Raw genomic sequence first — 14,377 nt, forward strand, 5'->3', positions numbered from 1 at the left:
TCGTGTTAGAACAGTTTTGATTAATCCCCTCATTTTAGTTGTGACTAAAAGTAAATCTCTTAATTATTCAGGATCTTTACGCCAGTATCTTTGGTCATGTAGTATTTATTTGAGCACGATCTGATTTAAAATCAAACATCCAGCTTCTAGCCATTCCCTTGTGATTTCAAAGTCCAATAGGAGGCCATGCCCACAGGATATAGTAGTTACTTATTATTCCCAGCTAAAACCCAACTTCCATATTCCTGTGCCTCTATATCAGTAAACATAGACATTTTAGTTTACCCTGAAATGATTCACTATCATTGGTTATTTCTGCCTATCAAGCTATTTCCTTACTGCCAAAAACCGTGACATCTGCACTGATAATGCAACAAATGCATTTATATTCATTGGAAAAGGTCAAAAGCCTCGGTACTCCCCATGCCAGCTGTAAAGTGAAACTGCATGCACAGCAGATATCTTGGCAAATGACAAACAGAAACTGGGCCCTTGATGGTTCTCAGACTGATTAATATGCCGGAAGAGTTATGGGCCATGATGGAAACGCTAACGGTGGATGTCAAACAGTGCTGAGACCTCCCGCTTGCATGTATCAACAGCTGTCAAACTGTCTCCGCAGACTGTCTTCATATTCATATTCATTGTCATTAGGTTTGACTCGACCAGTTTCAAGATCCAATCTTATTTCCCCCCCGAGTTCCGTACCAGCTCTGTATTCATGCTGCGTACCTCTACGTACCTACAGCTGAGCGGTAGAAGTCGTAAGATGTTTTTTAAATTGTATTTGTATGGCTCGCTTTTAAAAACATTTCCACAATCACAAGTACATTCAGAGCCGAGGTTAATGTATTGATGGTCTTAACAATAGACAATAGAGAGGTTCCTGGATTAGCGATGCATGTCTCACTGTCTCAGTAGACTGCCTTAGACTTTGCTGTGAAAACATAGAAAGAAGTACTTTCTGTGCTTGTGGGTTTCGGTTTATGTAATCTCGGTTCACTCATCCACGCTTCTTAGTGACATTGGCACCTGTTGTTGCTATGGATGAGGCCCGAGCAGCAGGAACACAGCGTGGTCACATGGCCTGCAGTAAATAACTTATTGCATGCAGGTGAGTTGAGCTAACATTTGCACTGAGCTTAATGTACAGCAGATTGCCTGCCAGTGTTTACTCTTTGCTTGGTTAGACAGGATGTTAGCAGCGGTCTATCGAGGCTGGTTTCTTCAGCAACTTTCTCTGGCACAGGGCACCACACACAGGTTTACAAGGTCAGCTGAAACCCAGAATGTCAACATAGACCCACTATGCACACATGCAGTTGGGGAAAAGTCATTTAACATTCCCAAAACAATCATGATGCAGATACCCTGTTATTATGTAGTTTTACATTTTCATTGTGACCTATTTTATATTGACATATAGGCACATTTCCAACCACAGTGAGCATGTTGGTGAATACGAGAGAACTGACTGCTTCTTGAATTGTGTGTGTGTTTAATGTGCATACAGGAGGTGGTCCACTGGACCTGCACAGTTTAAAAAGGATGTGCAACACACTTTCTCTCTGGCTCTCATTCACATGTCTGTATCTGAGGTCTGCAGCGCTAATCCTCTTAAATGCTCGTCAACAGGGGCGGAGCGAACCTCTCTGCGGTTCACAGCCGACTGCATTCACCGCAATGAAGAGCGTCTTTCTGCAGAGTGGCGGTGCAAACGGTGCGTCGGAGACCGAGCAGATGCCGCTCCTGCCATGATTCGTCCCGGGAAGCGGAGCTTTCAAGCGGCGTTGATCTTCCTGTCCGTCGCCCAGCTGACTGCAGGTACGGTAGCTAAACGGGGTCTCGCTCGGTTTGCATATTGGCTTCATCAAGCGCATTCATTTAGTAAATCACTTCTTTTTTTTTCTTTTTTAAAGGTTTTAATTTTTTTTAAATCGCTCGTAAACTCTGTGCTATATTCCCCCAAACCATGCGCCATGAATTAAGTTAATTTCACTTTGAATGACACATTTATTTTATACCAATACACTCACTGTTGATTACAATACCTGTTATTTTCATTAGGTTTAGTTGTTGTTGCTAATACACCTCTAAATGGCAATTATTTAAAAAGAAAATAATATTTAAAAAGCAATCGAGCTCCTACCTGTTCTTCCAAGCGGTGTCACTTGTAAGGCTGTAAGCTGGTGTTAACAGACCATGTGCTGTCCAAAATAATTGCCTGTCAGTTGAACAAAACAATAGAATACTGTGAGATTTCTTTCTTAATTGCTATTTCCCAGCCAGTATTATGCTGTCATTGTTTTTGGGCAAAACTTAAAATGTGATCGTTTTATACAGATGGATATTGTTTCATTTGATCTGAATGGGCTTTTCTATAAGCACTCATATCAATGATTACCTGTGTTTGTTTTATAATAGAACTATTACAATTTGTTTGACACAATGTTATACCACAGTTTAAGCAATTAGATTAAGAAAAATACCAAGCATTCTCTGGTTCCTCACCAATGTGAGGATGTGCAGATTGTTCTTGTCATATTGATTTTAAACTGATCTTTGTTTTTTGTTTTTTAAATGCTGGTTGGACAAAAAAGTCGATTTGATAATCAGGGTGTGATCTGCATGTTTCATCATATTTCATAGAATTAATAGCCCAGATGATTAATGAAAATAATCCTTAATTTCAGCCTGAATTAATACTGCACGTGGTGGTCTGCAGGCTGTTACGTTCCATTGTATGTTGTAAAATACATCAAACCAATGCCTCCCCCACTTCCATGATATATCTGACTTACAGCTGTCTGTGATTGTCCTGATGTGACTTAAAGCTATTCTGTCTGAGTCAGCAATGGTTGCAGTGTGATGCTCCTTCTCCTTTGTGTTTGGCTTGGTTCATTCAGGCTTAGAATAGGACATGAAGGTGTCCTTGTTTGACAGAAAGTCTATGGGAGCTAGTGTTGTATGTTTTTAATGAGGCAACAGGGTGGTGGGTTAATTGTAGAAGAGGTAAATGTTTGTAAAACTCTGTCAGTTAACTGGCATTACATGTTTTATACACAGTAAATTATAGTTATTCCATTTCAGTTATTGCACACCTTTTTCCTTATATAATCAAACACACAAATTCAGCCATTCAGCTGAGTGCTTTTTTCTCTAAGATGCCCTCATTCCAGGCTTTCAAATGAAGATATGATAAATAATGGTTTGCATTCTCTGTCTATACATAATAGCTTTATTTGCATTATGACACTTGAGTAGTAACCTTCATTACAAGCAATTCTTGCTGAAGGCTTCTGTTGTAAAAGGTTCTTCAAGTACTGTACTTTTAAAACTTGGAAATTAATGCAACATATGTTGTATTAAGAGCAGTTTATCTCGACAACTCTTCACACTCATGCCTAAATTTGAACTGACAGACACATATTTGAGTTAAGGAAACAAGTTAAGGAGTAAATGCTTTTGTATCACCTTTGTTCACATAGGAAATAAATCATATCTCCTACCAGATTGATGAGAGCTGCAGAGCTATCCAAACCAAATTATAGGAAACATGCACACATTCCAGGATGTGTGGAAATGTGCAGAATGTTTGATTTTAAATTTTCAAGTTCCTGATGGATTACACTTTTTGTGATGAAACATTTCCAACGATAACTGCGTCATCTACAAAACCACACTCCACAATGCAGAAAACAAGTTATTCACGCCTTTGGGAATTAACTGTTTCAAACCCAAGATTAAAAAACAGATTGGATTCATCACATCCTCAAAGCTCAAAGCTCAAAGCAATTTCCAATCCATTTTCTTTCATTGGTTTCTGGTGGATTTCATGCTGTTTGTTTTGTTTTGGGTAAATTATTCACTAAAACGATGCGGTACAAAACTTTAGAATCCATTATCAATATGAAATCCCATTAGGGTGTCTGATTGAGGGACAGTAGATCAGGTGTGACTAAATATCTATGGCCTGATGTAAATGGAAGGCAAGATATGGAGCAACGAACAGACTACAATATTATGTTAATATTATTTTAAAAAAGACAGTTGTTTTTCTTTTGGTGGTCTTTGATGTGGATTTTTGTTCCAGAATTTTTTGAAGACACCAGTACAATATGTGATGTTGTTGATTGCACAACACTGTTCTCACCATCTGTTTTTCACACTGAACACAGTTTGGTGTTTATGGCAGCCCTTCCCCAAAACCAGTCATCCGTCCATCCATTATCAGTAACTGCTTATCCTATTCAGGGTTGTGGAGGGGGGCTGGAGCCGATCACAGCTGGCATTGAAGAACGCCAAGGTACACCCTGGATAGGTCACCAGGCTATCACAGGGCTGACGCATGGAGATACCACTCACACACTAAACGTACCTATCTTGCACGTCTTTGGACTGTTTGAGGAAAAACCCTTACGTGGGATAACATGAAAACTCCACACAGAAGGGCCAGACAGCAGGTTAAATTTTTTTTTAATTACTTCCCTTCCACCGTACGTGATTTAAAGAGGCCATTAAACAAATCCACTAGGGCTGCAATTAACGATTATTTTAATAATCGATTAATCTGTCGATTATTTGTTCGATTAATCGATGAATCGGATAAAAAAACAAAAAAGCATTTATTTCCAACCCTTTATTAAACAGAACTGTGCCAGAAAATGCACAGGTAACAGGTACCGTAAATTCCGGACTATAGAGCGCACCTATCTATAGGCCGCACCTGCTAATTTTTAAAAGAAAAAAGAAATTGTACAATGAGACGCACTTGTCTATAAACCGCAGGAAAAGCTTGTCTCCGTGGCTTGTCTCTGTAAAAACAGTCATTTCCGCCGTTCACCACGGCATAAATAACCACTAGTTCAGCTTTATACTTGTTGTGGACATCCCATAAACGTTGGAACATCTAATGCCCTGGTGTTTGGGTTCATAACATCACCCATAGGCTCACACAGTTCGGGGAATTTCACCGACTCCGTCTCGATAACTTCGCTTCCAGCGCTGCCGGAGCAGCAGCATGCAGGCGGGCAGGAAGGGGGCGGGGGGCGTGGCTTGTCTCCGTAGAAACAGTTATTATTTCCGCCGTCCACCACAGGGGAAATAACCATTAGTTCTTGCACAACTTTATGGGTCTCTCCGATGGTCTTTGCTCTACGGGCTTTTTTTTTTTGCTCCGCGCTCAATTTTTTTTTTTTATATTCAAACATCTCCATGTCTTATTGGGTGGCGTAATAATCGCGTGACACAACGAATCGATAATGTAATTCGTTGCCAACTATTTTAATAATCGATTTTTATCGATTTTATCGATTCGTTGTTGCAGCCCTAAAATCCACATCAATGCTCAGTTTTCATCTATTAACAAATCATAGTTTCATAGTTTCAGAGTCCCAATCATCGTCCTTGAGTTAATTTGTTGCTAAGCAATTCACAAGGAGACTGTTAAAGAACACGTCTGCTGGAGGAGCCTTAAAAATCACTTTCAATTATTAGGTTGAATATCCTCCTATCTTTCGAAAAGACAATCAATTAAAAGACCAGAAATGATGATGCTTCACTATAATAAATATTGCACTGTTTATTTTGAAACAATACTACACCATCTGTTAGCGGTTGAAAAAAGTCCCCAAGAATGCACTGTTTATTCCTTTTACGAGTAACGTTTGTTAAAAACTACAGGTCCCAGCCGGGTTGTTCAGAAAATGAAACTATTCATTTGTGATCCATTTTTTTAACAATTACATAGATGCGGAAGGTACAAGTGGACTTTAGGGCTGAGTGCCACACGTTCACGGTAGTATTTATCGTAATTCTCTTAATATATAGTACTCACCACTAAACCTTTAGTGATCTTGTACACATTACAGAAACAGGGTAGGAAAGTCAGAGGATGTTGAGAGACAGACTAACACATTGACAATGTTATATGTTAAAAAAAACTAAACTAGCAGCCTTTTCTCCATACATTAGTATGGGGTGTAGTATATTATATTATTTTCCAAATTCAGGTTAATTAAAAGATTTTTGACTTTGCCTCCTTGTGAACCTTAAACAGCACGGATGATCACGAGCTAAGGAGACAGGCTCTATTTCTTTTAATCATCAGCACTTTATTTTGTTATGTTATGTCTTGGTTGTGTATTGTTTAATCCAAGCACTTCTCACGTTTGTTGACACATGACAAATACAGGTGATGTGGAACTGACAAAAAAATGTAGAGAGGTGACATACGAGATGCTTTGTCAGTCAAATCCTCCTGACAAAAATAAAATAACTTTTGGGGAATGTTTTTGTTGCAACAGAGTGGGCATGGAAACCACAGGACATACATTTCAACATCCACCAATTTATATATGAATTTACTCTGTCTTGTACCCTGTATTAGGTTCCCATGTACTATCTGATGCAAGCCAATACAGCTCTGATAAAAACATTTTTTAATTTTAAACATTAGGATGTTGTTCACTGAGCATTTTATGATAAACATTTAAAAAGGTTGATTATTTTATTTATAATTGGACACCATAGAGACATTTACTTAAAAAACATTTTTTGTATGATTATTATTATTAATATTGAAATAATGCATACATTCAAATTTGTTTAATTTAATATTGTATGATGTTATTACAGTTTATTTCTAGATTTTTCCAGTGAGCAGGCAGTGCAAGCTTGCTTATCAATCACTCCCAGTCTTATCAAACAAAGCATGACAGCAGCTCCCAGAGGAACACAAGATTATCTGGGTGTTAAACTAAGAGGCATTACGTTGGTTCCTCCACTTGCAGCCATTTAAGAGCATGGACTTGCTTACATAACAGGAGCTTCTAAAGAGTAAAAGACCACTTGCTATGACTTTGAATTATACTGTCTTTCCTCCGCAGCCATTTCCAAATCAATGTCTGTGGAGAAAATAACCATCTTTAATGATGTCATTTATTTCAGGTCTGAGGTGTGTGTGCCAGCTTTGCGCCAACCACACCTGTGAGACGAGCGCAGATGGAGCCTGCTGGAACTCTGTGATGCTGATTGATGGGAAGGAGGAAACGGCCAAGTCGTGCATGTCGCCCTCTGAGATGAAGGGTCAGGTCTTCTGCTACAGCTCCCGAAATGTCTCAAAGAGGAACTGCTGCTTCATTGATTTCTGCAACAATGAGACTCTGCACCTACACCCAGGTACAGAGGCTATGGAATGGATGGCTCTTTTTTTAGTTAATTAATTTTCAAACAATAAAGATGAAAAAGAAAAAAGAGGCAACAAAATTATAGAGGAAATATAGATTTATACCCTCAGACAGACAGTAGACAGTGCTCAGTAGATACAGTAGTAATTCGACAGCAACATCACCCAATCAGTGTGGGATTTCCCACTCATTCTGGCACCGGCTAGACGATGTGGATGCTGATCCTACTAGATCCTGTGACGTAACAAATCTGGCAGAGGCAATGAGACGCCATTGAATGATCCTCCCCCTGCCTCCACTGCTTTATAAATAAATAATTGGTCAGGCATGTAGTCCTACTGCAAGTTAAAAGCCTATCATGGGTCTGCAGGGTGGATGTTGGCTTTAAAGCAGAGGGGGATTACTTTTACATGTCGATAAACAATTCAGTGGAAAGCAGTATGCTGAGAGTGACATTTAGCATCAGGGTTCATGGTGTTCTCTCTGTTGCAATCAATAAGTTCATGTTTAATGTATTGCATTTATTTCTGTTTATGTGTAGCAAAATGAGTTTGAGGCAATTTCATGAAAATTGGATAATTAAAAAAAAGAATGTAAATCAGATTTGTGAAAACTGGATTTATCATGTTTTGTCCAGTTAGGGATATAACTTCATAAACACACATTAGTCTACATATTATACCATTGTGAAGTTGACATGGTTAACATGTGCACCACATAGCATTTATTGTGTCCCCTTTTGCTGCTAAATGCTCCACTATGCCAGCTAGTTAGTCTCTATCTGTTTGCTGTCTGTGAACAGGTTCAGGTAAAGTGCAGTGGGTCTTTAGCTAAAAAAAAAGCTGCCTGCAGCAGTTAGAGAAAGGATGAAAGAGCAGTTAAGCCAACCAAAGGTGGACCAAAACAACAGGCTGAAAGATTTTATCCATTGTTCATATCAGAATATTGATATGGGCATCTTTACGAAAATCTAAATGCATCATATATGCTCAACCTAATAATTAAGCATTATTTTTCACAATTAATTTAATTACTCATGTGTACACTAATATGACCATCTATTTTCCTGATTAATTAATCTAACAATTAGTCTTTCAGTTAATGAATCAAATGTTCTGTAAAATATTAGAAACAAATTAAAAATGTCCCCTCATCTTAATGTTAGGCCGTTAGATGTCATGTTTTGTTCAACCATCAGTCCAAAAACCCAAGATATTATTAGCATAACATACAAGATGACAAAAAACAGCAAACAATCAAATTGAAAGCAATGAATTGGTTATTAAAACTGTTGCTGATTAATTATCTTTCAATCAACTAATCAATTAATGAACTGTTTAGCTCCAATTTGCAGACTTTTTAAAAAGATTTATTTATTTATATATATATATATATAATAAAAACAAAAATGTAAAACAAATCTATTCAGGTGGGGGACCCAGATTGGAGTCTGGTATTCAAAGACAAATACAATGCTCTGTTGTACGACACCCAATGAAAAAAAGAAAGACAAAGATAAACAAAATGGAAGGGAATAATAATAAAATAATTTGAGGTAGATTATCAGACCGTGAGCCAAATCAAATGTCGAGGTGATATCGGAGAAAGTGTAGTGCTGCAGACTGTTGATGAGATGGGCCGGGGCAGCATCCTCAGGCTGTGATGGTGCTGACTGTGAATGAGGACACCAGAATCAATCTGTTCCACTGCTCTGCTAAATATCAGCATGTGAGCTAATCATGTGTGTTATTTATTTTTCTACACACAAATACTTAATATTAATTAGTGCCCTTGTTGTGATTTCTATGCAGGCCTAATTAGTAGAATACATTTACAGCTATATGGTGAAGTTAGTATTAGAAGTAGTCATGGTTAGTGTCAAACTGTTTTAAAAGTAGAAATGACTGCTGGGATTACTTCCTTTGACCCATGCAGAGTCACCAATAAACAGTTCGAAGAAGGTCTTTTGTCTCTTGGCCAGAGGAGGGTAAAGTGTTTTGCACCATTTCTGCTGAGCTACAGCGGCACACATGGCAGGACATGTTTTTAGGTAAAAGGCCAAAGACGTCTTAGGAAACTGTGGTTTAGTTCACGACGTGTTGCTTTGCACATTGGGCCATCTGCAGATGTTGCATGTTTTGAGGCACTCCTGGACATGTCATGCTTCTGGGATTTGAGAAGATGAAAAGGCTGAAGATGGATATATATACGGTTTCGGTTTCTCAAGGCTGCATTGTTTATGTTGAAACTGTATTTTGAAAGAGTTATTAGTTCCTGCAATGACTCATGCAGTTAAAATAAGACCAAAATCAAGGCAAAAATCAAGTTGGTAGCCAAAGTTATTATTTTTATTTCTTCGGGCCTATAATTTCATTGTACTGATATGCTACAATGCGGTGTTCACTGTGCATTATGTTGTCAGCATGCCTTTCAATCTCATATTATCCCAGCTACCACCAGCTCTGCTATTTCTGTTTGCATTCATGTCTCCTCTGTCCACCCACAGAAGGAAGGTCAGAGATGACAATGTCAGGTTACTGTGTTTTGCCGAACCAACAATTTATTCTCATAGTGAACCTGTTGTTGATCTGCGCATGCCACTTATTTTATATGAAGAAGCCTGTTTTAAGAACAACAAAATACAAAATAAATTGTTGTACTTTTTTCGAGAAAATGTTTTAAAAGCTTCTGCCTCCTGTATCTCTTCAGTACTTTTGATGAATAACATTTATGGGCAGTGCTGACATTGGTTTTGTTTTGGAAAATTCTTTTTTTTGGCAGACAAAACTTTGCGTCTGCCTTATCTACAATTTCCATCTCTACATTTTAAAATTGTCAGCAGCGTGATTTGCTGTGCTTGTTTTAAAATCAGAAAAGCATTTCTCAGAAATCAGTGTATTTCAGCAGTACTCATTCACTAGGGATGATACATTATTTCCTTGATATAATGATTTCAGTCCACACTGTTGTACAATTATCAATAATGCCCACCAGAGGGTACAACAGTCACAAGGAGCTCAATTGTAAATTCCCACTCCTTCTGAGTCTTTGTCCTAAAGGTTTGATGTAGAGAGCAAAGACATAGTAAATGTTGGCTACATTAACATGTTGTTTGTGTGTTTGTGTTATCAGAGAGGCCTTTGGAAGAACCCGGCTGGAGCACGCTGCAGCTCTCTGCGGTGATCCTGGTGCCCTCCTGCCTGTTGTGTGTGGGGATCCTGTTGAGTGTGTTTGTTGTGCAGAGCCACCGCTGTGTTTATAGCAGAGCCCACAAGCAGGACCCAGAGGAGCCTCTGGAGGACCAGATGCTAATGTCACACGAAAAATGTCTCAAAGATCTGATCTATGACATGAGCACCTCAGGCTCCGGATCAGGTAAGAGCGACTTAGATTATGACTCATTCTGGCTTCAACCCAACAAGACGTGGATACATGTAAAGCCAGTTAAATGGATTTGTTATATCAATATCAGCTGATCGTCTTGCTGGTGTGTTGCAGGTCTGCCATTGCTGGTCCAGCGGACAATAGCTCGGACCATTGTCCTGCAGGAGACCATTGGGAAGGGTCGATTTGGGGAGGTGTGGCGGGGAAAGTGGCGAGGAGAGGATGTGGCCGTGAAGATCTTCTCCTCCAGAGACGAGAGGTCGTGGTTTCGTGAAGCGGAAATTTATCAGACAATCATGCTCAGACATGAGAACATCTTGGGCTTCATTGCTGCAGACAACAAAGGCATCGGAATCAGATACACAGACCAAGAATAATCAAATTCACATGATATTTATGAGATAAATGTGCCAACATGTGACTGTATTCTTGCAGATAATGGCTTGTGGACCCAGCTCTGGTTGGTGTCAGAGTACCATGAGCATGGCTCCCTGTATGACTACCTGAGCAGGTACACAGTCTCTCTGGAAGGCATGATCGTCCTCGCTCTGTCCATAGCAAGTGGACTTGCACATCTCCACATGGAACTCATTGGAACACAGGGTAAGGTGGGCGGTACTCTATAATAAGTACGACACTTGTGTGCTCAGTAAAACTTTCATATACAAAAAAAAATGTCTGAACCCAGATTGCACCAGTTAATGATGAGCCTGTGATTCCTCAAAACTGTCTGTCAATTGATGAATCAGAATGTAATTCAGAGCTGCAATTTAAGATTGTTTTGACTTTTTTGATTTATTTATTTCTCATTTAGTCTCTGAAATGTCAAAAACTATTGGAAATTATGGCCTCAAACCTTATTTGTGTCCTTCTTGGTTTTAGGGAAACCTTCCATTGCTCACAGAGACCTAAAGTCGAAAAATGTCCTGGTGAAGAAGAACGGCACAGCGGTCATCGCAGATTTAGGTTTGGCTGTGAAACACGACTCCAGCACCAACTCCATTGACTTACCGTCCAACCACAGAGTGGGAACCAAGAGGTTGGATTCACCTCACAACACGCAACGAACACACACCAAGTAGCAACAGGATGACACTGAAATAACGTGATAGATAGATAGATAGATACTTTATTCATTATTGTTTGTAGCAGCAGCAAACAAGGGTACTATATATACAATAACATAAAATAGTAGAGCAGGACATATTCAATTTAAGAAAATTAAGTAATAAAGAAAATGGAAAAAAATGCAAAGTGTATATAAGTGAGTATGAAGTATATAAAAATGAAAGCGGTGCAAGGTTAAAATAATTACGTTTCTCCAAAATCAACCTGTTTAATAAAGTGAAATAATGAGAAAAAAAGGCTGAACAAAAGTCATGAAACCTCCTGCTCGTAAACAGAATGGATAGAAACCCTGTACAATAGGTTACTGTAAAACACATTTGTTTTTGGTAAACATGAACACATTTAGCTATATAGACCAAACTTGAACCCTGCATGTGTTTAAAAATGTGTGTGTATGTGTATATGTATGTATATGTATATGTATATGTATGTATGTATATATATATATATATATATATGTGTGTATATATATATATATATATATATATATATATATATATATATATATATATATATATATAAGCTTGTTTTTATATATATTTGTTTTCTCTATATAACACAGGGTGTTTAAAATGTCATTAGCTCTTAATTGTTTTGTCCTCTGCAGGTACATGGCCCCAGAAATCCTGGATGAGACAATCAATATGAACTGCTTTGAGTCATTCAAGAGGGCGGATATCTACTCGCTAGGCCTGGTGTTCTGGGAACTGGCCCGAAGGTGCTCTGTTAGAGGTACTTTTAAATGACTCGCACACATAGACACCCACTTTTCTACCGATATTTATAGAAATATTCAATGGGAAAATGATTAGCAAGACTGGACTGGGACTAATAGTCGGCTACATACAAGACACCACTGATGAACCTGTAATTGTACCAATTGTTACATCAGCCATGTCAATGTGTCCTTCAAAGCTAATTTAAGGTGGTTAATATTCTTTTCTGATTGCTGCACACCGCGTGTAATCATGTGGGTGAGGAAAGGCACGATATCTATATCTTTGTTCTTTTACACAGGACTTCAAGAAGATTTCCAGCTGCCTTACTATGACCTTGTGCCTTCTGATCCAACCATCGAGGACATGAGGAAGGTACTGTGTGAGCAGAAACTCAGACCCAACGTTCCCAACCAGTGGCAGAGCTGTGAGGTGAGACTGAAAGATGCATCTGATGTATAATCATGTCCAGATAGTTATGATACTAACTCATCTAGTGTGTATTAAACTGCTAAAGTCAGATACAAAACAAAAACAGACTTAACATGCCATATGCTTAGAGGATAACTCTGATTTTCTTATATGGATATGTTTTCTTGCAGTAGACATGTTCAGTTCACCTTTGAACCAATTTTGAATCCACAAAACATAATTTTCACATATTTTACCTCACTGGTGACTAAAAGAAAGTCGTCAGCTTAGTTCAGCATGCTACTTCTGAGATAAAAGCATATTGAAAAAGTCCCAAAAACATTTGTACACTTGTTTCAGATGGATGGTTACTAAGCAGTTAAGATTACTAACGGTGATGAGCTTGGTCATTATAGATAACTACATGTACACTGTTAGTAACTACAATTTGTTTTGGATTATTACCAAATGCTCAAGATAATAAGATGAAACTTCTGCTATATTAAAAAAAGTAATTGAATGAAGATCATTTTCTGTCTTTGGGCTCCTTGGTGGATCGCCTGATAGAGCGGCCGCACTGTCTAAAAAACCTCCTATTGCAGCTGCTGGGGTTCAATTTCCTGCCTGAGCCCTTTGCTGAAACTATCACCGTATAATTAAGCGAAAATGCAGAAAACATATCTTTATAAAATACTACTATCTCCTTGTTGATACACCAGGCGCTGCGTGTGATGGGCAAACTGATGAGAGAGTGCTGGTATGCCAACCCGGCTGCTCGACTCACTGCTCTGCGGGTCAAGAAAACAGTCTCTCAGCTGTCTTTCATCAACGATGTCAAAGATTAGTAGGATGTGTTGCCCTGCAGATGAGCACTGGTGCAGGCACTGGTGCAACGCGACGGACTGAGTGCAAACTGGGAGAGACTCTTAACAGTCCAAGGCTGCCCTCTTCAGGGAACAAAAACACTGTTCAACCTCTGAGAGCAACTTCAGGTTGGTTTTGGTGCCAAAGTATTGTAGGGGGTGTCAGTGGCTGCTTTACGCACACACACACACACACACACACACACACACACACACACACACACACACACACACACACACACACACACACACACACCAACCACACACACCACACACACACAAATAAAATGAACCGAGCAGCTGCACTTTTGGTAGGAAGAGCCATAAGAATGTATGTATAATATAATGTATACACAGATATTGTTGCTACCTCAGACATTTAAGTGCCCAAAGCTTGAAGTTGCACATTGTGATGTTTTCGTGCCATATCTTGTATCAAACACAGTATCGCTGAGTAGTTGGTGTGCTAACTGACAATCACACGGCTACTGGAAAAGAAACCCTGACGGGGTTTAAATGATACACTAATGCTGTGTTCACACCAAACGCGGCGCGAATTTTTCGCGCGACCAGATCCCATGCAAAGTCAACGCACAGACGCGTTTGACGCGAATTCGCGTCGGGCGGCGCGATAGACGCAAATTCGAATTTTTCGCCCGAGTTCAAATATTTCAACTTTGATGAAATT

General features: G+C 39.0%; 1 protein-coding gene across 1 annotated transcript; it reads left to right on the forward strand.

Moving 5' to 3' along the window:
* The first annotated feature begins 1,754 nt into the window (after positions 1 to 1,754).
* LOC117750326 (activin receptor type-1C) lies at positions 1,755 to 13,671 on the forward strand. The gene is made up of 9 exons (XM_034561484.1): positions 1,755 to 1,824; positions 6,949 to 7,179; positions 10,320 to 10,562; positions 10,686 to 10,916; positions 11,007 to 11,174; positions 11,454 to 11,610; positions 12,307 to 12,431; positions 12,717 to 12,847; positions 13,546 to 13,671. Exons 1-9 carry the CDS (start codon positions 1,755 to 1,757, stop codon positions 13,669 to 13,671), a joined length of 1,482 nt encoding a protein of 493 aa, XP_034417375.1.
* The last annotated feature ends 706 nt before the right edge of the window (positions 13,672 to 14,377 follow it).

Source organism: Cyclopterus lumpus, chromosome 21 (assembly GCF_009769545.1).
Source record: "Cyclopterus lumpus isolate fCycLum1 chromosome 21, fCycLum1.pri, whole genome shotgun sequence".
NCBI classification, from domain to species: Eukaryota; Metazoa; Chordata; class Actinopteri; order Perciformes; family Cyclopteridae; genus Cyclopterus; species Cyclopterus lumpus.